The sequence below is a fragment of the Lonchura striata genome, chromosome 31, assembly GCF_050655825.1.
Source record: "Lonchura striata isolate lonStrDom1 chromosome 31, ASM5065582v1, whole genome shotgun sequence".
In the NCBI taxonomy this organism is placed as follows: domain Eukaryota; kingdom Metazoa; phylum Chordata; class Aves; order Passeriformes; family Estrildidae; genus Lonchura; species Lonchura striata.
In genome coordinates this window covers 9264187-9289639 of record NC_140733.1, presented here as the reverse complement: position 1 = coordinate 9289639, position 25453 = coordinate 9264187, and the positions used below count along the sequence as shown (strand labels likewise).

Below are 25453 nucleotides of genomic sequence, written 5' to 3'. Positions count from 1 at the left end.
AACTGGGATGGACTGGGACAAACTGGGACGGACTGGGACAAACTGGGACAAACTGGGACAAACTGGGATGGACTGGGACAAACTGGGATGGACTGGGACAAACTGGGATGGACTGGGATGGACTGGGACAAACTGGGACGGACTGGGACAAACTGGGACAAACTGGGACAAACTGGGACAAACTGGGATGGACTGGGACAAACTGGGATGGACTGGGACAAACTGGGATGGACTGGGATGGACTGGGACAAACTGGGATGGACTGGGACAAACTGGGACAAACTGGGACAAACTGGGATGGACTGGGACAAACTGGGACAAACTGGGATGGACTGGGACAAACTGGGACAAACTGGGACAAACTGGGATGGACTGGGACAAACTGGGATGGACTGGGATGGACTGGGACAAACTGGGATGGACTGGGATGGACTGGGATGGACTGGGACAAACTGGGATGGACTGGGACAAACTGGGACAAACTGGGATGGACTGGGATGGACTGGGACAAACTGGGATGGACTGGGACAAACTGGGATGGACTGGGATGGACTGGGACAAACTGGGACAGACTGGGATGGACTGGGACAAACTGGGACGGACTGGGACAAACTGGGATGGACTGGGACAAACTGGGACAAACTGGGATGGACTGGGACAAACTGGGACGGACTGGGACAAACTGGGACAAACTGGGATGGACTGGGGGGCACTGGGGACACTGGGGACACTGCTTCTGGCTGTACTGGTGTCTGCACTGGTTATACTGGTGTCTGTACTGGGGTCTGTATTGGTCATACTGGTGTCACTGGGGTCTGCACTGGTGCCTTTACTGGTCATACTGGTGTCACTGGTGTCTGCACTGGTCATACTGGTGTCACTGGGGTCTGCACTGGTTATACTGGTGTCACTGGTCTCTGTACTGGTCATACCGGTGTCACTGGGGTCTGCACTGGTCATACTGGTGTCACTGGGGTCTGTACTGGTTATACTGGTGTCACTGGGGTCTGTACTGGTGTCACCGCTGTCCCCTCACCGCCCCTCCCCCCAGCCGGGCCAAGGGCGTCGCGGTCACTCCCAGTCGATACTGGGAGGGTCCCAGTCCAAACTGGGAGGGTGCCAATCCATACTGGGAGGGTCCAAATCCAAACTGGGAGGGTCCAAATCCAAACTGGGGGGTCCCAATCCATACTGGGAGGGTCCCAATCCATACTGGGAGGGTCCCAGGCCAAACTGGGAGGGTCCCAATCCATACTGGGAGGGTCCCAATCCATACTGGGAGGGTCCCAGTCCATACTGGGAGGGTCCCAATCCATACTGGGAGGGTCCCAGTCATACTGGGAGGGTCCCAGTGCAGCCCCAGGGCGTTTCCATGAGGCAGCGGCCGCGGGGGGGGCCGGGGGGGCCGGACCATTGAGGGGCTGGGGGGGTTCGGGGGTCAGGGAGCGATTTTGGGGGGATTTGAGGGATTTTGGGCGGTTTTCAGGGATTTGGGGGAGTTTTGAGGGAATTTTGGGGGGGTTGAAGGATTTCGGGGGAATTTCGGGGATTTCAGGGGGTTTTGAGGGATTTGGGGGGGATTTGGGGGATTTCTGGGGGTTTTGAGGGGTTTTTGAGGGATTTCAGGGGGATTTCTGGGGGTTTTGAGGGCTTTTGGGGTGTTTTGAGGGATTTCTGGGCGTTTTGAGGGATTTCAGGGGGTTTTGAGGGATTTGGGGGAGTTTTGAGGGATTTCTGGGGGTTTTGAGGGATTTGGGGGAGTTTTGAGGGCTTTTGGGGTGTTTTAAGGGATTTCAGGGGGTTTTGAGGGATTTCTGGGGGTTTTGAGGGATTTCAGGGGGTTTTGAGGGATTTCAGGGGGTTTTGAGGGATTTTGGGGAGTTTTGAGGGATTTCTGGGGGTTTTGAGGGATTTGGGGGAGTTTTGAGGGATTTCAGAGGTTTTTGAGGGATTTCAGGGGGTTTTGAGGGATTTCTGGGGGTTTTGAGGGATTTCAGAGGGGTTTTGAGGGATTTGGGGGAGTTTTGAGGGATTTCTGGGGGTTTTGGGGCTCCGGGGCGGTCGGGTCCATTTGGGGGTCCCGGGGGGGGGTCTGTGACCATTGGGACGCCGTTCGGGGGCACTTTTTGGGGTCAGGGGCGACTTGAAGCTCAGGGCGGATTTTAGGGGTGATTTTGGGGAGGCCGCGGGGCGGTTTTGGGGCAAAGGCGATTTTTTTTGGGTTCAATTTCGGCCGTTTCTTGTTTTCCCCCCCCCGAGCCGCTCGGTGGCTCCGCCCCCTTTTCCCGCCGCCGCCATCTTGGCCGCGGGCACGCGAGGCCACGCCCACTCGCGGGCAGCGCCGGGGGCGGGGCCGCGGCTGTGACGCCGGGGGGAGCCCCGGCGCTGATTGGCCGGCGGCGCTGTCAATCAGCGGGTGACGCGGCCGGGCCGAGCGCGGCGGAGCCGAGGTTGGGGGGGGGGAGGGGCGGATTTGGGGGTCCCCAAAGGGGGGGGAGGGGCCGGGGGGGACCCCCGGGGGGGGAGAGGCCGGGGGGGCGCGGGGGGTGGGGCGGACACGCGGGTTGGGGGCGGGGAGGGAGGTTTTGGGGATCCCCGGTGGGGGAGGGGCGGTTTTGGGGTGTCCCGGGTGGGGGAGGGGCGGTTTTGGGGATCCCATTGGGGGAGGGGCGGTTTTGGGGTGCCCCCATTGGGGGAGATTCCTGTTCGGGGGGGACCCCGGCAGTTTTGGGGTGCCGCGAGTTCGGGGGGGGTTGGGGGGCGGTTTTGGGGTGCCGGGTGGGGGAGGGGCACTTCCGGGTACCAAAGGTCACGGGGGGCGGAGCTTGGGGTCGTTAATTGGGCGGGGGGGGGGTGCGCTAATTATCGGGGACCCCAATGGGGGGGGGGCGGCTTTGGGGTTCGGGGCTGCGCCGGGGGGGATTTGGGGTGAATTTGGGGTTTTTGGGGGGGCTTGGGCTCTCTGGGGCTGAATTTGGGGTCTCGGGGGGTAATTCTGGTGAATTTGGGGTCTCGGGGGGGTAATTCTGGTGAATTTGGGGTCTCTGGGGGGAGTTCTGGTGAATTTGGGGTCTCGGGGGCTGAATTTGGGGTCTCGGGGGGGAGTTCTGGTGAATTTGGGGTCTCGGGGGGAGTTCTGGTGAATTTGGGGTCTCGGGGGGAGTTCTGGTGAATTTGGGGTCTCGGGGGGGAGTTCTGGTGAATTTGGGGTCTCGGGGGCTGAATTTGGGGTCCCGGGGGGGAGTTCTGGTGAATTTGGGGTCTCGGGGGCTGAATTTGGGGTCCCGGGGGGGAGTTCTGGTGAATTTGGGGTCTCGGGGGGTAATTCTGGTGAATTTGGGGTCTCGGGGGTCCCCGGCTCTCAGCCCCCCGCCCCCCCAGCCCCCTCCCCGCGGATGCTCCGGCTGGACGAGACCCCCGAGGACCGCGGCTCCCCTCCCCCCTCGCCCTGGGGGGGCTCCCCCTCCCCCAGCCAGCCCGGGACCCCCTCCCCAGGTTAGAGACCCCCCCCCACCCAAACCCCCCCCCCGGGGGGACCCCAAACCCCCCCGGGGGGGCCGGGGCTGCCCCCCCCCGTTCCGGGGGTCCCTGACGCCCCTCCCCCCGCAGAGGCGCGGCCCCGGCTGCTGTCGGAGCGGGGGGGGGCGGGGGGCGCCGGGGACCCCCCGGGCGGGGCCGGCCCCGGGGACCCCCCCCCGGCCCGCGGCCGCTCCCGCTCCGCCCCGCCCGTGCTCTGGGCGGCGCAGCGCTACGGGCGGCGGCTGCGGCGGATGAGCGACGAGTTCCAGCTCCAGGTGGGACACGGGGACACCGGGGGCACTGGGGGCGTTGGGGACACCTGGGGGGGTTGGGGGGATTGGGGACACCGGGGGAATTGGGGACACCGGGGGGACTGGGGGGATTGGGGGGATTGGGGACACCTGGGGGGATTGGGGGGATGGGGGACACCTGGGGGGATTGGGGGGATTGGGGACATCGGGGGGGATTGGGGACACCGGGGGGGTTGGGGGGACTGGGGGGATTGGGGACACCGGGGGGACTGGGGGCGTTGGGGGGATTGGGGACACCGGGGGGATTGGGGGGATTGGGGACACCGGGGGGGATTGGGGACATCGGGGACATCGGTGTACCATGGACAGTGGGGACATTGGGGACAGGACATTTGGGGACAGGGGACATTGGGGTGGCAGGGGTTATTGGGGTACAGGGGACACTGGGGACACTCTGGGGACAGTGGGGACATCGGGGGGATTGGGGTACAGGGGACATTTGGGACACTGGGGACACCTGAGGACATCAAGGACATTGGGGACATCGGGGACACCTGGGGGGATTGGGGGCATTGGGGTCACAGAGGTCACAGAAGTTATTGGGGTGAAGGGGACCTTGGGGACACTTGGGGGGGATTTGGGGACACTGGGGACATCAGGGGTCACAGGGGGTTATTGGGGACACTCTGGGGACATTAGGGACCCCGGGGGGGGTCGGTGACACCAGGGAGGGGTCGGTGACATTTGGGGGGGGGGTCGGTGACATCGGGGAGGGGTCGATGACATTTGGGGGGGTCGACGACATTTGGGGGGGGGTCGGTGACACATTGGGGAGGGGTCGGTGACACATTGGGGGGGGTCGGTGACATTTGGGGGGGGGTCGGTGACATTTGGGGGGGGTCGGTGACATTTGGGGAGGGGTCGATGACATTTGGGGGGGGTCGGTGACATTTGGGGGGGGTCGGTGACCCCGGGGTGACCCCGCGGACCCCCCCGGTGACAAACCCCCCCCTCCCCCCAGGTGCTGCCGCGGCCCCGCAGCGTCGGGGGGGCCCCGCCGGGGGCGGGGGGCTGGCGCGAGACCCTCCGGGCCTGGTGGGGGTCCCGGCGGCCCCGCCCCGCCCCCCCCGGGCCCCCGCCCTGAGCCCCCCCCCCAAAAACCTCATTTGGGGCGGGGGGCCCTGAAATGCTGCAGGGAATGGGGGGGGGGGCAATAAAAATGTGGGGTTTTTGTAGAAAATTTGAGGGGGTTTTGGGTTTTTTTGGGGGGGGTTGAATCAAGGGACCCCCCCCCGGGTTAATGGGAGCGACCCCCAAAATTGGGGAGGGGGGCTGGAATGAGACCCCCCCCAAAAAACAAAGGAAAGAAGGAGGAAAAGGAGGAGGAACCCGCCTGAAAGAAAATCCTCCAAAATTAAAGAAAATCCTCCAAAATGACAGAAAATCCTCCGAAATTACAAAGAATTCTCCAAAATGACAGAAAATCCTCGAAAATGACAGAAAATCCTCCAAAATCCACGGGAGGTGCCACCAAATTAAACCTGAACACCCCCAAAATGAGGGAGGGGGGGTCTCAAAAATGACCCCCAGACCGAAAGAGAAGAGGGGGAGCCCCCAAAATGGGGGGGTTGGGATGAATTTGGGCGCCCCCTCCCCAAATCCTGCGGTGTGCCCCAAAATCCCCCAAAACCCCCCAAAATTCCCCACACACACCCAGGGCCGTCCCAGCACCCCCGAGGCCTCCCAAACCCCCCAAATTCTCCCAAAATCCCCCAAACCCCCCAAATTCCCCCAAATTCCCCCAAATTCCTGTCCGGGGACCCCGAAACGGCCCGAAATGAGCCCAAAACGGCCCGAAATGAGCCCAAAATGGGCCCAAAACAGCCCAAAACCTCCCGGCGGCTCCGGGACGGGACCGGAACCGAACCCGGGACCGGCTCCGGGCGCGGCGCCGCCCTCGCTGCAGGCGGGGGCGTGGCCATTAACCAGGTAATTAACGGGGGCGGGGCGATTAACCAGGTAATTAACGGGGGCGTGACCATTAACCAGGTAATTAACGGGGGGCGTGGCCATTAACCAGGTAATTAACGGGGGGCGGGGCCATTAACCAGGTAATTAACGGGGGCGTGGCCATTAACCAGGTAATTAACGGGGGCGGGGCCATTAACCAGGTAATTAACGGGGGCGTGGCCATTAACCAGGTAATTAACGCGGGGGGCGGGGCCATTAACCAGGTAATTAACGGGGGCGTGGCCATTAACCAGGTAATTAACGGGGGCGGGGCCTGACCGGGTGTGTCCGACCGGGGCGGTCCCGCCGACCGGGAAAGGGGCGTGGGCGTGTCCCGGTGGGCGTGTCCCGTGTCCCGGTGGGCGGGGCCCGTCCCGGTGGGCCCGTCCCGGTGGGCGGGGCCGTGTTCGGTGGGCGGGGTCGTGTCCCGGTGGGCGGGGATATGCAGATTAGAGTGGCCGTGGGCGTGTCCCGTGTCCCGGTGGGCGTGTCCTGTGTCCCGGTGGGCGGGGCCCGTCCCGGTGGGCGTGTCCCGGTGGGCGTGTCCCGTGTCCGGTGGGCGTGTCCGGTGTCCCGGTGGGCGTGTCCCGTGTCCCGGTGGGCGTGTCCCGTCCCGGTGGGCGTGTCCCGTGTCCCGGTGGGCGTATCCCGTCCCGGTGGGCGGGGCCCGTGTCCGGTGGGCGGGGCTGTGTCCCGGTGGGCGGGGCCGTGTCCCGGTGGGCGTGTCCCGTCCCGGTGGGCGGGGCCGTGTCCCGGTGGGCGTGTCCCGTGTCCCGGTGGGCGTGTCTCGTGTCCGGTGGGCGGGCCCGTCCCGGTGGGCGTGTCCCGTCCCGGTGGGCGTGTCCCGTGTCCCGGTGGGCGTGTCCCGGTGGGCGGGCCCGTCCCGGTGGGCGTGTCCCGTCCCGGTGGGCGGGGCCCGTCCCGGTGGGCGGGGCCCGCGGACACAAAGGCGCCCCCGCGGCGGCTCCGGTGGCGGCGCGCGCACCGGGCGGGGGCGTGGCCGCCCCGGCGGGGGCGTGGCCGCTTCCGCTCGGCGCTCCCGGGATGGCGGCGCCGCGCGGCGGCCCCGGGCCCCCCCCGGCCGCCCCCGGCCCGGCCGGGCCCCGCGTCTGCTTCGCGCCCGCGGCGGCGGCGGCGGCGGAGGGCGCGGGGCGGGGCCGCGGGCGGGTCACGGTGCGCTACGACCGGCGCGAGCTCCGCAAGCGGCTCCACCTCGAGGAGTGGATCCTGCGGCAGCTCACGGCGCTCTACGACTGCCCGGTACCGGCGGCGGCGGGGCGAGCGGAGGGACCGGCACCGGGGACAGCGGGGACAGGGGAGGGACCGGCACCGGGGAGGGACCGGCACCGGCTCCGGGGAGGGGCCGGGGACACGGGAGGGACCGGCACCGGGGAGGGGCCGGGGAGGGACCGGGACCGGGGACACGGGAGGGACCGGCACCGGGGAGGGACCGGCTCCGGGGAGGGACCGGCACCGGGGACACGGGAGGGACCGGCACCGGGGAGGGACCGGGGAGGGACCGGGGAGAGACCGGGACCGGGGAGGGACCGGCACCGGGGAGGGACCGGGACCGGGGAGGGGCCGGGGACACGGGAGCGACCGGGACCGGGGAGGGACCGGGGACAGCGGGGAGAGGGGAGGGACCGGCACCGGGGAGGGACCGGGACCGGGGAGAGACCGGGACCGGGAACAGGGGAGGGACCGGGACCGGGGAGAGACCGGCACCGGGAACAGGGGAGGGACCGGCACCGGGGAGGGACCGGGACCGGGGAGAGACCGGCACCGGGAACAGGGGAGGGACCGGCACCGGGGAGGGACCGGGACCGGCACCGGGGACAGCGGGGAGAGGGGAGGGACCGGCACCGGGAACACGGCGGGACCGGCTCCAGAACCGGCTCCAGGACCGGGGACACGCGGGGACACGGGGACAGGGGCGGCTCCGGGACCCCAAAATCATCCCCAAAATCAACCCCAAATCCATCCCAAAATCACTCACAAAATCACCCCAAAACTGTCCCAAAATCTTCCCAAAACTGTCCCAAAATCACCCGAAAAATCACCCCAAAACTATCCCAAAATCTTCCCAAAACTGTCCCAAAATCACCTCCAAATCCATCACAAAATCACCCCAAAATCACCCACAAAATCACCTCAAAACTCTCCCCAAAACTGTCCCCAAAACAATCCCAAATCCATCCCAAAACCAGCCCCAATCCACCCCAAACTCCCCAAATCCACCCCAAACTCTCCAAGTCCCCCCAAACTCCCCAAATCCACCCCAAACTCCCCAAATCCCCCCAAACTCCCAAAATCCCCCCAAACTCCCCAAATCCCCCCAAACTCCCCAAATCCCCCCAAAATCCCCCAATCCCCCCAAACTCCGGGGCAGGAGGAGGAGATCCCGGAGCTGGAGATCGACGTGGACGAGCTGCTGGACATGGAGAGCGACGGCGCGCGCAGCGCCCGCGTGCAGGTACGGCCCGAAAGCCCAAAATGGCCCAAAATGGCCCAAAATGGCCCAAATCCGGTCCAAAATTGTCCAAAATCGGCCCCAAATTGTCCCAAAATGTCCCAAATCAGCCCAAATCGGCCCCAAATTGTCCCAAAATTGTCCCAGAATCGCCCAAAACCAGCCCAGAATTGTCCAAAATCAGCCCAAAATCACCCAAAATCACCCCAAAATCACCCAAGAGCAGCCCAAAATTGTCCAAAACCAGCTCAAAACCCACCTAGAATGGTCCGAAACCTGCCCAAAATCGTCAAAAATCAGCCCCAAGCACCCCAAAACCATCCCCAAAACCACCCCAAAATCCTGTGAAACCACCCCAAACCGCCCGAACCCACGAAAAATACCCCCAAAGTTACCCCAAAGATCGCTGCAAATCAACCCAAAAACAACGCCAAAAATCACCACGAGTCCCTGGCGAGGTCCGCCCCCAAACGATCCCAAAATCGCCCCAAATCACCCCAAAATCGCCCCCAAATTAACCCCAAAATCCCTTAAAATCCCTTGGGCTCCCTCCCAGGAGCACCCCCAAAAATCCTCCCCAAAATCTGCCCAAACCCCCCAAAAATCCCCCAAAAATCCCCCAAAATCCGGGTGTGGCTGGGGGGGGGGGGGGGGTTGAGGGACCCCCCCCAAATTTTGGGGACCCCAAATCCTGACCCCCCTCCCCCCCAGGAGATCCTCGTGGACTGTTACAAACCCACCGAGGTGAGCCTGGCTTGGGGGGATTTGGGCATTTTTGGGGGGTTTTGGGGCTTTTTGGGGACTTTGGGGCATTTTGGGGGGTTTCAGGGGTTCTGGGGACTTTGGGGGAATTTTTAGGGGAGATTTGGGGGGGAGTTTTGGGAGAGATCCCCCAAAAATCTGGGGGGAAATTCAGGGATTTTTGGGAAGGAATTTGGGAAAGTTTTGGGGGGATCTTGAGGAGGTTTTGGGAAGGAATTTTGGGGATTTTTGGGAGGGATTTTTGGGAAGGTTTTGGGGGAAATATCAGGGATTTTGGGAGGGAATTTGGAGAGGTTTTGTGGAGATTTTGGGAAGGAATTTGGGGAGGTTTTGAGGGGAATTTTGGGGAAGGAATTTGGGGAGGTTTTGGGGGGAATTTTGGGAGGGAATTTGGGGGGATTTTTGTGAAATTTTGGGGGGAATTTTGGGAGGGGTCTTCAGGAAATTGGGATTTTGGGGGGTGCATTCCCCCTGAATTTGGGGCGACTTTTGATTTTTGGGGGATTTTGGGCTGGGGAATTTGGGGATCCCCGAAGGATTTTGGGGTCCCCCTGACCCCCCTTTCCCCCCCAGACGTTCGTGGGGGATCTCCTGGAGAAGATTCGGGGGATGCAGAAACTCAACACCCCCCAGAAGAAATGACCCCAAAATCCGGGGGAACCCCCCAAAATCCGGGGGAACCCCCCAAAATCCGGGGGAACCCCCAAACCTCGGGGGGGACCCCCCAGTCTCACCCCCCGCCCCAATTTCGGGGGACTCCTCAATTTTTGGGGTCCCCCCCTGCAGCGATAATCACTCCCCCCCTCCCCCACTGGTTTTGGGGGGTCCTGGGAGGGATTTGGGGGGAATTTGGGGGTTTTGGGGGGTTTTTTTAGGTTTTTTTTAAATTTTGGGGTGGGGGGTTTGGGGTTGTTTTTATATGGGTTTAATAAAAGCAGCTTTGACATTTTCGGGGCTGGCCCCGTTTTGGTCCTTTCCCACCCCAAAAAAACCCCAAAAAAACCTTCGGCTTAACCCTTTATTGACCCCCAAAACTCGGGGGTTCCCCCACAAAAAGTCCCGAAGAAAACCGAGGGGGGGACCCCAAAATCCTGGGTTTGAAGGGGGGAGGGATTGGGGGAAATTTGGGGGAAATTCAGGGGGTTTTGGGGTCCCCCTAAAGCTCCGGGCGCCGCTCGATCTTCAGCAGCTCCACCTCGAAAATCAGCACGGCCCCCCCTAAAAACGGGGGGTCAGCACCCCAAAATCCCCAAAAATCCCCCCAAAATCATCATGAAATCACCCTGAAATCACTCCAAAAATCCCCCCAAATCCCTCCCAAAATCACCCTGAAATCACCCTCAAAAATCATCCAAATATCCCCCCAAAATCACCCTGAAATGACCCCAAAATCACCCTCAAAATCCCCCCAAAAATCATCCCAAAATCCCCCCAAAATCACCCCGAAATTACTCCAAAAATCATCTTTAAATTCAACCCAAAACCACCCAAAAAATCATCCCGAAATCCCCAAAAAAATCACCCCGAAATTATCCCAAAAATCCCCCCAAATCCCTCCCGAACCCCAAAATCCCCAACTTTCACCCCAAAATCCCCGTGGGGGGGGCAGGGCTCACCTGGGATTTTTGGGGGGGCCCCTCGGTCGCCGTAACCTGGGGGGGATGGGCAGGGTCAGGGGGGTCTTTTGGGGTTCTCCCCCAAATTTTGGGGTTTTCCCCCAATTTTTGGGGTTTTCCCGCCATTTTTGGGTCCCTTTTTTTGGTTTTTTTCCCCTTTCCCCCAGTTTTTGGGATCCTCCATTTTCGGGATGTTCCCCCCATTTTTAGGGTCCCCCTCCCCCATTTTTGGGTTTTTTTGGTTTTTTTTTTCCCCTTTCCCCCAGTTTTTGGGTCTCCCTTCTCCCAGGTTTTTGGGATTTCCCCCCCACCCCAATTTTGGGGGTTTTTTCCCCATTTTGGGGTCGGTTTTGGGGTCTCACCCAGCTCCGGGGGGATCACGAGCTTCCTCTTCTCCCCCTCGCACATCCTGCGGGCCAAAATCCCGGGAATTTCACCCAAAATCCTGGAATCCCAAAACTCTGGGAATTCCCCCAAAATCCTGGGAATTCTCTCCAAAATTCCGGGAATTCCCCCCAGAATCCCGGGAATTTCCCCCTCCCCCATTCATGAGGGTCCCAGTGCCCCTCCCAGTGCTCCCAGTTCAGTGTCAGTGCAGGTCAGGGGTCACTCGGGGTCACTCAGGGGTCAGGGGTCACTCAGGGGTCACTCGGGGGTCAGAGGTCACTCACCCCAGCAGCCCCTGGTCCCAGCCCTTGATGAGCTGGGCAGTGCCAGTCTGGGGGTCAGTGCAGGTCAGGGGTCACTCAGGGGTCACTCAGGAGTCACTCGGGGTCACTCAGGGGTCAGGGGTCACTCAGGGGTCACTCAGGGGTCAGGGGTCACTCGGGGTCAGGGGTCAGAGGTCACTCACCCCAGCAGCCCCTGGTCCCAGCCCTTGATGACCTGCCCGGTGCCCAGCGAGAACACGAACGGCTGCTCCCGCCCGCGGCTGCTGTCGAAGGGGGTCCCGTCCTCCAGCGTGCCCTGCCAGTACAAACCAGTATGGACCAGTATGGACCGGCACGGACCGGTGTGAACCAGTATAAACCAGTATGGACCGGCACGGACCGGTGTGAACCAGTATAAACCCGTATAAACCAGTATGGACCAGTATAAACCAGTATGGACCAGCATGGACCGGTGTGAACCAGTATAAACCAGTATGGACCGGCATGGACTGGTGTAAACCAGTATAAACCAGTATGGACCAGTATGGACCGGCACGGACCGGTGTGAACCAGTATAAACCAGTATGGACTGGCACGGACCGGTGTGAACCAGTATAAACCAGTATGGACCGGTATGGACCAGTGTGAACCAGTATAAACCAGTAGGGACCGGTACGGACCGGTATAAACCCGTATAAACTAGTATAACCAGTATAATCATACCGAGTAGTGCAGGGTGAGCACGTCTCCCCGCTCCCAGTGTAACCAGTATAACCAGTATAACCAGTATCACCAGTGTAACCAGTATAACCAGTATAACCAGTATAACCAGTACCGAGTAGTGCAGGGTGAGCACGTCTCCCCGCTCCCAGTATAACCAGTATAACCAGTATAACCATACCGAGTAGTGCAGGGTGAGCACGTCTCCCCGCTCCCAGTGTAACCAGTATAACCAGTATAACCAGTATAACCAGTGTAACCAGTATAACCAGTATAACCATACCGAGTAGTGCAGGGTGAGCACGTCTCCCCGCCGCGATCTCTCCCCGCAGCGCTCCCAGTGTAACCAGTATAACCAGTATAACCAGTATAACCAGTATAACCATACCGAGTAGTGCAGGGTGAGCACGTCTCCCCGCTCCCAGTGTAACCAGTATAACCAGTATAACCAGTATAACCATACCGAGTAGTGCAGGGTGAGCACGTCTCCCCGCCGCGATCTCTCCCCGCAGCGCTCCGGCCGCCGCCTCACCCCGATCTGGACCTTGCGGGGCTCCCCCGCCTGGGGGCGCTCGGGGGGCAGCGCCAGCGCCAGCGCCAGCAGCAGCCACTGCGGGCGCAATGAGCGGCAATTAGCGGCAATTAGCGGCAATTAACAGCAACGCATGGAATTTACTGTCCTTTACTGTCGTTTGTTGTCGTTTGTTGTCGTTTATTGTCGTTTATTGTCGTTTATTGTCCTTTATTGTCACCCCGAGAGTCCCCGGCAGTGCCCGCAGCAGCCACTGGGGGGCGGCAGAGAGAACGTCATTTAGCGTCAATGTCATTTATTGTCAATTAATGTCAATTATTGCCATTTACTGTCAATTATTGCCGTTTATTGTCACTATAGTGCTATTTATTGCCACTTATTGTAATTTAATGTCATTTATTGTAATTTATTGCCATTTAATGTCACTTATTATCACTATGGCGCCATTTATTATCATTTATTGTCATTTAATGTCATTTATTTTCATTTATTGCCATTTATTTTTATTTATTGCCATTTATTTTTATTTATTGCCATTTATTGTCATTTAATGTCATTCATTGTCACCCTGAGTGTCCCTGACAGCGCCAGCGCCAGCCGCAGCCACTGCGGGCACAATTAACATTAATTAATGGCAATTACCAGCAATGAATATAATTAATTGTCATTTATTGCCACTTATTTATTGTCATGTATTGTCGCTTTACAGTCATTTATCGCCATTTTCATGTTACCTGCGGTCCCTTTTGGTCCCTTTCGGTCCCTTTCGGTCACTTTTGGTCCCTTTTTGTCACTTTTTGTCTCTTTTTTTGTCACTTTTTGTCCCCCCCGGTCCCCCCACTAGGGGGCGCTGTCACCGGGCGCGCCCGTGACGTCACCGCCGCCGCGCCGATGACGTCACGGAACCCAAAAAACGGCCCCGCCCCCGGGACCCCCAAATCCGCCTCGGGACCCCCAAATCCCCCCCGGGACCCCCAAATCCGCCTCGGGACCCCCAAAATCCGCCCCGGGACCCCCAAATCCCCCCCCGGGACCCCCAAATCCGCCCCAGGACCCCCAAATCCGCCCCTCCCCCCCCAAATCCGCCCCTCCCCCCCCAAATCCCCCACCGGGACCCCCAAATCCGCCCCTCCCCCCCCAAATCCGCCTCGGGACCCCCAAATCCCCCCCCGGGACCCCCCAAATCCGCCCCTCCCCCCCCAAATCCGCCCCGGGACCCCCCAAAATCCGCCCCTCCCCCCCAAATCCGCCCCGGGACCCCCAAATTCGCCCCTCCCCCCCCAAATCCCCCCCCGGGACCCCCAAATCCGCCCCGGGACCCCCAAATCCGCCCCTCCCCCCCCCCGGCACCTCCGCCGCCATCGCGGCGCCCTCGGGATCACGTGACCGCCGCCGCGCCGCGCTCCGTGCCCTGATTGGCCGCCGGGCGGTCACGCGGCGGCCCCGGAAGCGGAAGCGGCGGCGATGGCGGCGCGGCGCGCGGTCGCCATGGTAACGGCGGGGCCGGGGGCGCTCCTTAATGAGTTCATTAAGCCCCGGCTCGCCGCTAATTAGCGCCGCCCCGCGCCTGGTCCGCATGGAGAGCTTCCCCCGGGCTGCGGGGCTCGGGACGGCGTTAATTGGCGCTAATTAGTGCTGAGGGGGAAATTAGCCGTGTTAGGGGGTAATTAACGCTAATTAGCGCGGCGCGGTGCGGCCGCAGCTGCCGGACATCAGCCGGCGCTAAATAAGTGGTCAATGCTTTGCTAACTCATGATCAGCGGTAATTAAGGGCCTAATTAACGTTAATTAACAGGTGGTTTGTCGGTAATTAATCACCGATAATTCCCCGTGTGATTAGCAGGAGTTCGTGGCGTTATTAATAATCATTAGGGGCTTAGGGGTTGTTAATAGCCTAAACAAAGGCAATTAATATGTTAATTAGCAATAATTAAGAACCTTGCGGGTGGGAGTTGTTGAGTTAATTACTGAGTTAATTGTTGAGGTAATTAGTGTCCTGATTAACGGTAATTAACGCCTGTTGCTCACACAACAACAATTGTCGGGTCTTGCAGTTAATTTGTGGCTAATTAAGGGTTAATGTATGGCTAACGAAGGGTTAATGAAAGGTTAATTAAGCGTTAATTGCTAATTAAAGTGTTAATTGCAGGGGCTCTGGGCCGCCCCTCCACCCTGGAGGGGCCTCGGCAGCAGGTGAGACCAAAACGACCCAAAATGGCCCAAAATTGGCCCAAAATTGGCCCAAAATGGCCCAAAATTGGCCCAAATAGATCGAAACGTCCCCAAAATGTCCCCAAATACCCAAAACTTCCCCCAAAAACCCTCCAAAATGTCCTAAAAATGCCCCAAATGTGCCAAAATTCCCCTAAAATCCCCAAATGTCCCAAAATTCCCCTAAAATCCCCCAAATTGCCCCAATAATGCTCCAGAATTCCCACAAAATCCCTGAAACTGCCCGAAAATCCCCCAAAGAAACCCCAAAATATCCCAAACTGCCCCAAAACATCCCAAAAATCCTGAACATCCCCAAAAAAAACCCAAATGCCCCAAAATCCCCCCGAAATGCCCCAGACTGCCCCAAATATTGAAAAACTGCCCCAAAAGCGCTCCAAAATCCTCCAATCTGGCCCCAAAAATGCCCCCCCAAAAAACCACAAAATATCCCGAAAAGGGCCCAGAATGTCCCAAAATCCCCCAAAAAAGCCCCAAAATCCCCGAAAATGCCCGAAAACGCCCAAAGTGCCCCAAATCCCCCAGGCCCGGCCCCCCTGACCCCCACTCGGTGCTGGGGGTCCGGCCCGGGGCCTCCCCCCGAGAGATCCGGGCGGCGTTCCTGCAGCGCTGCAAGGAGGTGGGACTGGGACGGACTGGGATATACTGGGAGGGACTGGGAGGGACTGGGAGGGACTGGGACGGACTGGGATATACTGGGAGGGACTGGGAGGGACTGGGATATACTGGGAGGGACTGGGAGGGACTGGGATGGACTGGGAATGGAACTGGGATATACTGGGACGGACTGGGATATACTGGGAGGGACTGGGAGGGACTGGGAGGGACTGGGGGGGACTGGGAATGGGATTGGGGGGGACTGGGATGGACTGGGAGGGACTGGGACGGACTGGGATATACTGGGAGGGACTGGGATGGACTGGGAGGGACTGGGACGGACTGGGAGGGACTGGGAATGGGACTGGGACGGACTGGGAGGGACTGGGACAGACTGGGATGGACTGGGAATGGGACTGGGATATACTGGGAGGGACTGAGGGGGACTGGGAATGGGATTGGGGGGGACTGGGATATACTGGGAGAGACTGGGAGGGACTGGGATGGACTGGGATGGAGTGGGATGGACTGGGAGGGGATTGGGGAGGACTGGGATGGACTGGAAGGGACTGGGAGGGAACTGGGAGGGACTGGGAGGGAACTGGGAGGGACTGGGACGGACTGGGATGGACTGGGAGGGACTGGGATGGACTGGGGGGACTGGGACAAACTGGGATGGACTGGGGGGAACTGGGGGGAGCTGGGATGAACTGGGATGAACTGGAATGAACTGGGACAAACTGGGATGAACTGGGATGGACTGGGGGGAGCTGGGATGAACTGGGACGAACCGGGGGGAACTGGGAGCCCCTGGGACCCTACCAAGTGTCCTGGGGGGGGTCTCGGTTTTGGGGACCCCTCCCCAGCCCTGCCCCCCAGGTTCACCCCGACGGGGACCCCTCGGACCCCTCCCGCCACGGCCGCTTCCTGCGCCTGGCCGAGGCCTACGCGGCCCTGAGGGACCCCCGGGGCGCCCCCGGGACCCCCCCCGGGCCCGGGACCCCCCCCAGGTAACGGGGCTGGGGGCGAGGGGGGGCCTGGGGGGATTTGGGAGGGGTCTCACAGGGACTGGAGGGGTTTGGGGGGAGTCCCTGAGGGACTGGGGGGGTCCCTGGGAGTACTGGGAGGGTCCCTGAGGGTCCTGTGGAGTTCTGGGGGGTCCTGGGTGGGTCCCGAGGGTCCTGGAGGGTCCCTGAGGGTCCTGGGGGGTCCTGGGAGGGGTCTTGGGGGATTATGGGGAGGCCTAAGTGGTCCCTGGGAGTTGGGGGGAGGTCCCAGGGGGTCCCTGAGTGTTGGGGGTGGTCCTGGGGGGGTTCCTGGGGGTCCTGGGGGGTCCTGGGGGGTCCTGGAGGGTCCCTGGAGGGTCCTAGGGGGATTCCTGGTGGTTCTGGGGGATCCTGGGGGAGTCCCGGGGGTCCCGGGGGGGTTTCTAGGGGGGTCCCACGGGTCTATGGTGGTTCTGGGGGGGTCCCTGGGGGTTCTGGGGGGTCCTGGGGGGGTCCCGGGGGGTTTCTAGGGGGGTCCCGAGGGTCCCTGGCGGTTGGGGGTCCCGGGGGTCCCAGCGGTGCCGTGTCCCCAGCGGGGCCAGCCCCGGCTGGGAGCAGAACCGGCGGCACTGGGAGGAGAACCGGCGGCACTGGGAGGAGAACCGGCGGTACTGGGAGGAGAACCGGCGGTACTGGGAGCAGTTCCGAGCCCCCCGGGACCCCCCCCGAGCCCCCCACCGCCGCCTCCTGGGGCTGCTCCTGCTGCTGATGGCCCTGGGGGGGCTGGCCCACGCGCTGGCCTACAGGTGGGACCCCGAAATGGGGCTGGGGGCTCGGGAACGGGGCTGGGGGCTCGGAAATGGGGCTGGGGGCTGAGGAACGGGGCTGGGGGATGTGAAAATGGGGCTGGGGGCCGCAAAAATGGGGCTGGGAACCCCAAAAATGGGGCTGGGGGCTCGGGAACGGGGCTGGGGGCTCGGAAATGGGGCTGGGGGCTGTGAAAATGGGGCTGGGGGCTCGGGAACGGGGCTGGGGGCTGTGAAAATGGGGCTGGGAACCCCAAAAACAGGGCTGGGAACCCTGAAAATGGGGCTGGGGGCTCGGGAACGGGGCTGGGGGCTCCAAAATTGGGGCAGGGGGCTCGGAAATGGGGCTGGAGATCCCAAAATTGGATTCTAAAATGGGTCTGGGGTTGGGGCGATGCCCCTGGATTTGGGGTGATCTTGGGGCGGCTTTGGGTGAATTTGGGGCAGTTTGGGGTGATTTTGGGTGATTTTGGGGCGGGTTTGAGTGATTTTGGGGCAGTTTGGGGTCATTTTGGGATGGTTTTGGGTGATTTTGGGGCGGTTGGGGGTGATTTTGGGGCGGTTTTGGGCGGTTTGGGGCGGTTTGGGGTGATTTTGGGATGGTTTGAGGTGATTTTGGGGGGGTTTGGGGTGATTTTGGGGTGGTTTGGGGTGATTTTGGGGCGGTTTGGGGTGATTTGGGGTGATTTGGGGTGATTTTGGGCTGGTTTTGCCCCCCAGGTACGTGGCCGGGGCTCACGCCGCCTTCCTGGACGAGCGGGACCGGGAGCTGCGCGCGGCCTACGAGAGAGCCCGGAGCCGGTGGGGGTCGGGATTGGGGGTCCGGGGGGGGTTTGGGGGTCCCGGGGGGTCCCGGGGGGGTCCCGGGGGGGGTTTGGGGGTCCCGGGGGGGTCCCGGGGGGGGTTTGGGGGTCCCGGGGGGGTCCCGGGGGGTCCCGGGGGGGGTTTGGGGGTCCCGGGGGGTCCCGGGGGGGGTTTGGGGGTCCCGGGGGCCTGGGGGCTTTACAGGGATTTTGGGGGGGCTCAGTTGGGGGTTAAAGGGGGTTGGGGGGGTCCCGGGGGGTCTGAGGGGTCCTTCGGGGACTGGGGGGTTTCGGGGACATTTGGGGGTCGCTGGGGAGGGGGAGGGGGTGAGGAGGGGTCGTGGGGGGGGGTCTCCGTCCCCTCCCCCCCGTGACCTCTGACCCCTGACCCGCAGGGCGGGGTCGCACGAGGAGCTGGTGAGGCGGCTGCGGGAGAGGGGGAGGGGCCGGGGAGGGGGAGGGGGAGGGGAGGGGTCCTGACCCTCCCCCCCCACCACCTCCGGCCCCTCCCCCCCGCGCTCGGCCGGGAGCCCCGAGGTGAGGCTGGGGTGGGGGAGGGGCGGGGATCCCCGGGTGGGGGAGGGGCGGGGATCCCCCGGGTGGGGGAGGGGAGGGGATCCCCCGGGTGGGGGAGGGGCGGGGATCCCCCCGGTGGGGGAGGGGCGGGGATCCCCCGGTGGGGGAGGGGCGGGGATCCCCGGGTGGGGGAGGGGCGGGGATCCCCCGGGTGGGGGAGGGGCGGGGATTCCCCCGGTGGGGGAGGGGCGGGGATCCCCCGGGTTCCCCAAGCCCCGCCCACCCGCCCTGAGGCCACGCCCCCTCCCCGCAGGAGTTTTCGCGCCCATTTTTGGCCCCGCCCCTTCCCCCTCACGCTCGTTCCCTCCCCCTTTTCGGCCACGCCCCCTTCGCGCCGCTATTGGCTCCCCGCGGCCCCGCCCCTCGCTCCCGCGCCTCCCATTGGCTGCGCGGCGCCCTTCGTCCCACGTGACCGGCGGTCCCTGGCGCCGTCATGTCGCGGGCGGCGCGCTCGGTGCGGGCGGCGGCCGCGGCCAGGCCGGGCCCGGCGGCGGCGCCGCGGCCGGTGCGGATCATCATCCCGGCGGGCGGGGCCGCCCCGGGGCCGCCGCTGGGGCCGCTGCTGGGGCAGGTGCGGGGGGCCCGGGCGGGTTCGGGGCCGTCCCGGTGCCCCCGCGGCCCGGGCCGACCCGTCCCCGCCGCTGCTTCCCCAGCGCGGCGTCCCCATCGCCGCCTTCTGCAAAGACTTCAACGAGCGCACCCGGGACGTCAAGGCCGGGGTCCCGCTGCGGGTCCGGCTGCTCGTGCATGTGAGTGGGGGGGACACCGGGACCCCCGTGACCCCCCGGTGACCCCCGGTGACCCCCGTGACCCCCGATCCCCCCGATCCCCCCAGCCTGACCGGAGCTACTCGCTGAGCATCGGGACCCCCCCCACCTCCTACTTCCTCAAGGCCGTGGCCGGAGTGGAGAAAGGATCGGCCAGACCCGGTCAGGGGCGCTTTGGGGCTCCTGGGGGGAATTGGGGTCCTGGGGGGAATTTGGGGCTCCGGGGGGGGGAATTGGGGGTCCTGGGGGGGAATTTGGGGTCCTGGGGGGAATTTGGGGCTCCGGGGGGGGGAATTGGGGGTCCTGGGGGGGAATTTGGGGCTCCTGGGGGGAATTCGGGGTCCTAGGGGGGAATTGGGGGTCGTGGGGGGGATTTGGGGCTCCTGGGGGGGAATTGGGGGTCCTGGGGGGGAATTGGGGGTCTTGGGGGGGAATTGGGGGTCCTGGGGGGGAATTGGGGGTCCTGGGGGGGAATTTGGGGCTCCGGGGGGGGAATTGGGGGTCCTGGGGGGAATTTGGGGCTCCTGGGGGGGAATTGGGGCTCCTGGGGGGGAATTGGGGGTCCTGGGGGGGAATTGGGGGTCCTGAAGGGGAACTGGGGCTCCTGGGGGGGAATTGGGGGTCCTGGGGGGGAATTGGGGGCTCCTGGGGGGATTTTGGGTTATTTGGGGGGATTTTAGGGGGGGATTTGGTGTTCCTGAGAGGGATTTTGGGGCTCTTGGAAGGGTTTCAGGGTTCCCGAAGGGGATTTTGGGGTTCCTGGGGGGGAACTGGGGGATCCTGAGAGAGAACTTGGGATCCTCAGTGAGAATTTGGGGTGCTGGGGGGGAATTTGGGCATCCTGGGGGGGCTGGAGGAGTCCTGAGGGGGAATTGGGGATCATGGAGGGGAATTGGGGGGTCCTGGGGGGGTTTTGGGGGTTCCTGGGGGATTTGGGGTTCCTGGGGGTGATTTTAGCGGGGATTTTGGGGTTCCTGGGGGGATTTGGGGTTCCTGGGGGGATTTTAGCGGGGATTTGGGGGTTCCTGAGGAGGATTTTGGGGGTTCCTGGGGGGATTTTGGGGATCCTGCCCCTCACAGCGCACCCCCAGGCCACGAGCCGGCCGGGCTGCTGTCGCTGGCGCAGCTCCATGGGGGGATTTGGGGGTTCCTGAGGAGGATTTTGGGGTTCCTGGGGGGATTTTGGGGGTTCCTGAGGAGGATTTTGGGGTTCCTGGGGGGATTTTGGGGATCCTGCCCCTCACAGCCCACCCCAGGCCACGAGCCGGCCGGGCTGCTGTCGCTGGCACAGCTCCATGGGGGGATTTTGGGGTTCCTGGGGGGATTTTGGGGGTTCCTGGGGGGATTTTGGGGTTCCTGAGGAGGATTTTGGGGTTCCTGGGGGGGCTCTGCCCTCACTCACCTCACCCCAGGCCACGAGCCGGCCGGGCTGCTGTCCCTGGCGCAGCTCCATGGGGGGATTTGGGGGTTCCTGGGGGGATTTTAGCGGGGATTTTGGGGTTCCTGAGGAGGATTTTGGGGGTTCCTGGGGGGATTTGGGGGTTCCTGGGGGGATTGGGGGTTCCTGGGGGGATTGGGGGTTCCTGGGGGGATTTGGGGGTTCCTGCCCCTCACAGCCCACCCCAGGCCACGAGCCGGCGGGGCTGCTGTCCCTGGCGCAGCTCTTCGAGGTGGCCGTGGCCAAGCAGAGGGACCCGGCGCTGGCCGCCCGCGGGACGCCGCTGCCCGCCCTGCTGGGCTCGCTGCTGGGCTCGGCCCGCAGCCTCGGCCTGCGCGTGGTGCCCAGGTGGGACACGGGCCGGGCCCCCAAAACTGACCCCAAACTGAGCCTGGGACCCCAAAACTGACCCCAAACTGAGCCTGGGACCCCAAAACTGACCCCGAACAGCCTGGGACCCCAAAACTGACCCCAAACTGAGCCTGGGACCCCTAAAACTGACCCCAAACTGAGCCTGGGACCCCAAAACTGACCCCAAACTGAGCCTGGGACCCCTAAAACTGACCCCAAACTGAGCCTGGGACCCCTAAAACTGACCCCAAACTGAGCCTGGGACCCCCAAAAACTGACCCCAAACTGAGCCTGGGACCCCAAAACTGACCCCAAACTGAGCCTGGGACCCCAAAAACTGACCCGGAACAGCCTGGGACCCCAAAACTGACCCCAAACTGAGCCTGGGACCCCAAAACTGACCCAGAACACCCTGGGACCCCCCAAAACTGACCCGGAACAGCCTGGGACCCCAAAACTGACCCCAAACTGAGCCTGGGACCCCAAAACTGACCCGGAACAGCCTGGGACCCCAAAACTGACCCCGAACAGCCTGGGACCCCAAAACTGACCCAGAACACCCTGGGACCCCCAAAAACTGACCCGGAACAGCCTGGGACCCCAAAACTGACCCAGAACAGCCTGGGACCCCTAAAACTGACCCAGAACAGCCTGGGACCTCCAAAAACTGACCCAGAACACCCTGGGACCCCCGAAAACTGACCCAGAACATCCTGGGACCCCAAAAACTGACCCAGAACACCCTGGGACCCCCGAAAACTGACCCAGAACATCCTGGGACTCCTAAAACTGACCCAGAACAGCCTGGGACCCCAAAACTGACCCGGAACAGCCTGGGACCCCTAAAACTGAGCCTGGGACACGAAAACTGACCCAGAACAGCCTGGGACCCCCAAAACTGAGCCTGGGACCCCCAAAACTGACCCGGAACAGCCTGGGACCCCAAAACTGACCCCAAACTGAGCCTGGGACCCCAAAACTGACCCCGAACAGCCTGGGACCCCAAAACTGACCCCAAACTGAGCCTGGGACCCCAAAACTGACCCGGAACAGCCTGGGACCCCAAAACTGACCCCAAACTGAGCCTGGAACCCCAAAAACTCACCCCAAAAACCAACCCTGAGACCTCCAAAAGCTGACCCCTGACCCCCGGGCTGACCCCGCAGGCCGTGGCCGAGGCCCAGCCTGACCCCTGACCCTTGACCTTTGCCCCCAGGCTGACCCCGCAGGCCGTGGCCGAGGCCCAGCCTGACCCCTGACCCTTGACCTTTGCCCCCAGGCTGACCCCGCAGGCCGTGGCCGAGGCCCAGCCTGACCCCTGACCCTTGACCTTTGCCCTCTGCTCCCAGGCTGACCCCGCAGGCCGTGGCCGAGGCCCAGCCTGACCCCTGACCCTTGACCTTTGCCCCCAGGCTGACCCCGCAGGCCGTGGCCGAGGCCCAGCCTGACCCCTGACCCTTGACCTTTGCCCCCAGGCTGACCCCGCAGGCCGTGGCCGAGGCCCAGCGCCGCCGCCGGGAGCTGCAGGCCGCCGCGGCCGCCGCGGCCGGGCAGGAGGAGGACGAGGGGGGCGCCCGGAGGAAGTGACCCAAAAAACCCAAAAATACCCAAAAAACCCCAAAATCCCCAATAAAGAGCTCCCCCCACAGCCCCGCCTGCCTGGAGTTTTTGGGGAGCGCCTCGGGCCTTCGTCATCGGCGTCCTCCCCTTCCTCATCCTCACCCTAATCCCTGCCCCATCCTCCTCCATTCTCCATCTTCCTCATCCTCCTCCTCATCCTCATCTTCCTCCTCACCTTCCTCATCCTCACCCCAATCCCTGCCCCATCCTCCTCCTTCATTCTCCATCTTCCTCATCCTCCTCATCCTCATCTTCCTCCTCCCCTTCCTCATCCTCACCCCAATCCCTGCTCCATCCTCCTCTTTCATTCTCCATCTTCCTCATCCTCCTCCTCATCCTCCTTCATCCTCCCTCATCTTCCTCCTCCATCCTCATCCTCACCCCAATCCCTGCCCCATCCTCCTTCATCATCCTCCTTCATTCTTCCACATCTTCCTCATCCTCACCCCAATCCCTGCCCCTTCCTCCTCCTTCATTCTCCATCTTCCTCATCCTCCTCATCCTCATCTTCCTCCTCACCTTCCTCATCCTCACCCCAGTCCCTGCCCCTTCCTCCCTCCTCATCCTCCTTCATCTTCCTCCTCCATCCTCATCCTCACCCCAATCCCTGCCTCATCCTCCTTCATCATCCTCCATTCTTCCACATCTTCCTCCTCATCCTCCTCCTTCCTCCCCTTTATCCTCCCTCATCTTCCTCCCTCATCCCCCCCCCTCCCTCCTCATCCTCCCCCCCCAAAAAAACGCCGCCGTTGCCATGGAAACACCGCGGGGGGGGGGGGCGCAGGGGGATCCCCGGGAATTCGGGGAGAAACTCGGGAATTTTGGGGTGGAGGGAGTCGGGAATTTTGGGGAGAAACTCGGGAATTCTGGTGGGGGGGGAGTCGGGAATTTTGGGGATAGATTCGGGAATTTCGGGCTGGATTCGGGAATTTCGGGGGGGGGGGGAGCCGCGTATATTTTGGGGGGGCATTGGCGAATCTTGGGGAGAAACTGGGGAATTTCGGGGCCGGATTCGGGAATTCTGGGGGGAAACTGGGGAATTTCGGGGCCGGATTCGGGAATTCTGGGGGGAAACTGGGGAATTTCGGGGCCGGATTCGGGAATTTCGGGAATTCCGGGGCCGGGGGGGTCCCGCCGCCCCCGGGGGCTCGCGGATCGGGGCTGGGGGAGGGGTCCCGGCGCGGCCCCGCCCCCCGCGCTATTTTGGGCTCCCCGCGCTATTTTTGGCTCCGCGGCTTCGGCGCCCAAATTTGGCAGCGGCGGAGCGGGGGGGGAGGGGCGGGGGGCGGGGCCGGGGGCGCCCGCGGGGGGGGAGGGGCGGCGCCGGGGGTTCCCAGCGGCCCGGGGGGGGAGGGGCGGCTCCGGTCCGCCCCCCACGCCTGTCCGGGGTCCCTCCGGCCGCGCCGACCCCCGGTGGTCACTCTGACCCCCCGGTGGTCACTCTGATCCCCACTGTGGTCACTTGGAGCTTCCTGTGGTCACTCTGAGCTGTCTGTGGTCACTCCAACACCCCGGTGGTCACTCTGATCCCCACTGTGGTCACTCTGAGCCCCGGTGGTCACTCTGACCCCCCCGGTGGTCACTCGGAGCCTCCTGTGGTCACTCCGAGCCCCCTCCGGCCGAGCTGACCCCTCTCCCTCCCCCCACTGAGTGACCCTCCCCACCTGGAGCCCCCCGAGTGCTGCTCCCTCCCCCCACAGCCCCATTGCCTGCTCCATCTCCCCACGGACCCTTCACTGGTTCCTCCATCTCCCCACGGACCCCTGCAGCTCCTCCATCTCCCCATTGATTCCTCCATCTCCCCATTGATTCCTCCATCTCCCCACGGACTCTTCCATCTCCCCATTGACTCCTCCATCTCCCCATTGATTCCTCCATCTCCCCACGGACTCTTCCATCTCCCCATTGGCTCCTCCAGCTGCTCCATCTCCCCACCGACCCCTCATTGGCTCCTCCATCTCTCCCTCGACCCTCTCTCTCTCTCTCCCTCCATCCCTCGAGCTCCTCCATCTCCCCATTGACCCCTCATTGCCTGCTCCATCTCCCCACCGACCCCTCCAGCCACCTCCATCTCCTCCATCTCCCCACAGCCCCCATCGACTCCTCCATCTCCCCCATCTCCCCACAGCCCCCATCGACTCCTCCATCTCCCCGCTGACCCCTCATTGACTCCCCCATCTCCTCATTGCCTCCTCCAGCTCCTCCCTCTCCCCATTGACCCCTCATTGCCTCCCCCATCTCCCCCATCTCCCCACCGACCCCTCATTGCCTCCCCCATCTCCCCCATCTCCCCACAGCCCCCATCGACTCCTCCATCTCCCCATTGACCCCTCATTGACTCCCCCATCTCCCCACCGACCCCTCATTGCCTCCCCCATCTCCCCACAGCCCCCCATTGCCTCCCCCATTTCCCCATTGCCTCCCCCATCTCCCCCATCTCCCCACAGCCCCCATTGCCTCCTCCATCTCCCCATTGACCCCTCATTGACTCCCCCATCTCCCCACAGCCCCCATTGCCTCCTCCATCTCCCCACCGACCCCTCATTGCCTCCTCCCTCTCCCCACAGCCCCCATCACCTCCCCCATCTCCCCACAGCCCCCCATTGCCTCCCCCATTTCCCCATCGACTCCCCCATCTCCCCCCCGACCCCTCCCTCTCCCGCTGCCCCCCTTCCCCGCTCTCCCCCACCCTGGGCCTGCCCCTCCCCTGCCCTCCCCCGCCCCGCCCCTCTCCCCGCTCCATCTCC

The 25453-nt window shown here is 63.0% G+C and overlaps 5 protein-coding genes across 11 annotated transcripts; 4 read left to right on the top strand and 1 right to left on the bottom strand.

Moving 5' to 3' along the window:
- Positions 1–1967: 1967 nt before the first annotated feature.
- Positions 1968–5204, top strand: LOC146764921 (uncharacterized). The gene is made up of 4 exons (XM_085563680.1): positions 1968–2450; positions 3382–3495; positions 3610–3794; positions 4792–5204. Exons 2-4 carry the CDS (start codon positions 3396–3398, stop codon positions 4912–4914), a joined length of 408 nt encoding a protein of 135 aa, XP_085419806.1. The 5' UTR covers positions 1968–2450; positions 3382–3395; the 3' UTR covers positions 4915–5204.
- Positions 5205–6824: 1620 nt separating this feature from the next.
- Positions 6825–9961, top strand: LOC146764920 (protein phosphatase 1 regulatory subunit 14B-like). The gene is made up of 4 exons (XM_085563617.1): positions 6825–7040; positions 8170–8253; positions 8962–8994; positions 9586–9961. Exons 1-4 carry the CDS (start codon positions 6825–6827, stop codon positions 9652–9654), a joined length of 402 nt encoding a protein of 133 aa, XP_085419743.1. The 3' UTR covers positions 9655–9961.
- A 55-nt stretch (positions 9962–10016) lies between these two features.
- LOC144247942 (peptidyl-prolyl cis-trans isomerase FKBP2) lies at positions 10017–13910 on the bottom strand. 2 transcript variants are annotated; one of them, XM_077789692.2, is made up of 6 exons: positions 13881–13910; positions 12462–12608; positions 11482–11594; positions 10991–11037; positions 10629–10664; positions 10017–10230 (listed from the first exon to the last, which is right to left on the bottom strand). In XM_077789692.2, the coding sequence occupies exons 1-6, from the start codon at positions 13890–13892 to the stop codon at positions 10169–10171; spliced, it is 417 nt and encodes a 138-aa protein (XP_077645818.1). In that variant the 5' UTR covers positions 13893–13910; the 3' UTR covers positions 10017–10168. The 2 variants fall into 2 exon arrangements, with proteins under 2 accessions (XP_077645818.1, XP_085419742.1); XM_085563616.1 differs by lacking the exon at positions 10991–11037.
- A 75-nt stretch (positions 13911–13985) lies between these two features.
- On the top strand, positions 13986–18434 carry LOC144247963 (dnaJ homolog subfamily C member 4-like). The gene is made up of 7 exons (XM_085563615.1): positions 13986–14021; positions 14680–14723; positions 15288–15381; positions 16239–16369; positions 16939–17151; positions 17872–17952; positions 18350–18434. The coding sequence occupies exons 1-7, from the start codon at positions 13995–13997 to the stop codon at positions 18432–18434; spliced, it is 675 nt and encodes a 224-aa protein (XP_085419741.1). The 5' UTR covers positions 13986–13994.
- A 489-nt stretch (positions 18435–18923) lies between these two features.
- On the top strand, positions 18924–23144 carry LOC116184683 (large ribosomal subunit protein uL11m). 6 transcript variants are annotated; one of them, XM_085563611.1, is made up of 5 exons: positions 18924–19035; positions 19184–19279; positions 19366–19459; positions 20959–21083; positions 22562–23144. In XM_085563611.1, the coding sequence occupies exons 1-5, from the start codon at positions 18964–18966 to the stop codon at positions 22811–22813; spliced, it is 639 nt and encodes a 212-aa protein (XP_085419737.1). In that variant the 5' UTR covers positions 18924–18963; the 3' UTR covers positions 22814–23144. The 6 variants fall into 6 exon arrangements, with proteins under 6 accessions (XP_085419737.1, XP_085419738.1, XP_085419740.1 ...); XM_085563614.1 differs by having other exon boundaries at positions 18930–19101; positions 22303–22734; XM_085563610.1 differs by having other exon boundaries at positions 18931–19101; positions 22562–22831.
- The last annotated feature ends 2309 nt before the right edge of the window (positions 23145–25453 follow it).

Bases quoted from the DNA above. Each gene is read 5' to 3' on its own strand.
- LOC146764921 (XM_085563680.1), top strand. From the start codon at position 3,396: ATGCTCCGGCTGGACGAGACCCCCGAGGACCGCGGCTCCCCTCCCCCC. The intron at 3,496-3,609 runs GTTAGAGACCCC...CTCCCCCCGCAG, and splicing joins GCCCGGGACCCCCTCCCCAG to AGGCGCGGCCCCGGCTGCTG. The intron at 3,795-4,791 runs GTGGGACACGGG...CCCTCCCCCCAG, and splicing joins GCGACGAGTTCCAGCTCCAG to GTGCTGCCGCGGCCCCGCAG.
- LOC146764920 (XM_085563617.1), top strand. From the start codon at position 6,825: ATGGCGGCGCCGCGCGGCGGCCCCGGGCCCCCCCCGGCCGCCCCCGGC. The intron at 7,041-8,169 runs GTACCGGCGGCG...ACTCCGGGGCAG, and splicing joins CGGCGCTCTACGACTGCCCG to GAGGAGGAGATCCCGGAGCT. The intron at 8,254-8,961 runs GTACGGCCCGAA...CCTCCCCCCCAG, and splicing joins CGCGCAGCGCCCGCGTGCAG to GAGATCCTCGTGGACTGTTA.
- LOC144247942 (XM_085563616.1), bottom strand. The intron at 11,595-12,461 runs GTATGGTTATAC...TTGTACTGGCAG, and splicing joins TGCTCACCCTGCACTACTCG to GGCACGCTGGAGGACGGGAC. The intron at 10,665-11,481 runs GTGAGTGACCTC...CATCCCCCCCAG, and splicing joins TGGGACCAGGGGCTGCTGGG to GTTACGGCGACCGAGGGGCC.
- LOC144247963 (XM_085563615.1), top strand. From the start codon at position 13,995: ATGGCGGCGCGGCGCGCGGTCGCCATG. The intron at 14,724-15,287 runs GTGAGACCAAAA...CAAATCCCCCAG, and splicing joins TGGAGGGGCCTCGGCAGCAG to GCCCGGCCCCCCTGACCCCC. The intron at 16,370-16,938 runs GTAACGGGGCTG...CCGTGTCCCCAG, and splicing joins GGGCCCGGGACCCCCCCCAG to CGGGGCCAGCCCCGGCTGGG.
- LOC116184683 (XM_085563610.1), top strand. From the start codon at position 18,964: ATGTCGCGGGCGGCGCGCTCGGTGCGGGCGGCGGCCGCGGCCAGGCCG. The intron at 19,102-19,183 runs GTGCGGGGGGCC...CTGCTTCCCCAG, and splicing joins TGGGGCCGCTGCTGGGGCAG to CGCGGCGTCCCCATCGCCGC. The intron at 19,460-20,958 runs GTCAGGGGCGCT...TCCCTGGCGCAG, and splicing joins GAAAGGATCGGCCAGACCCG to CTCTTCGAGGTGGCCGTGGC.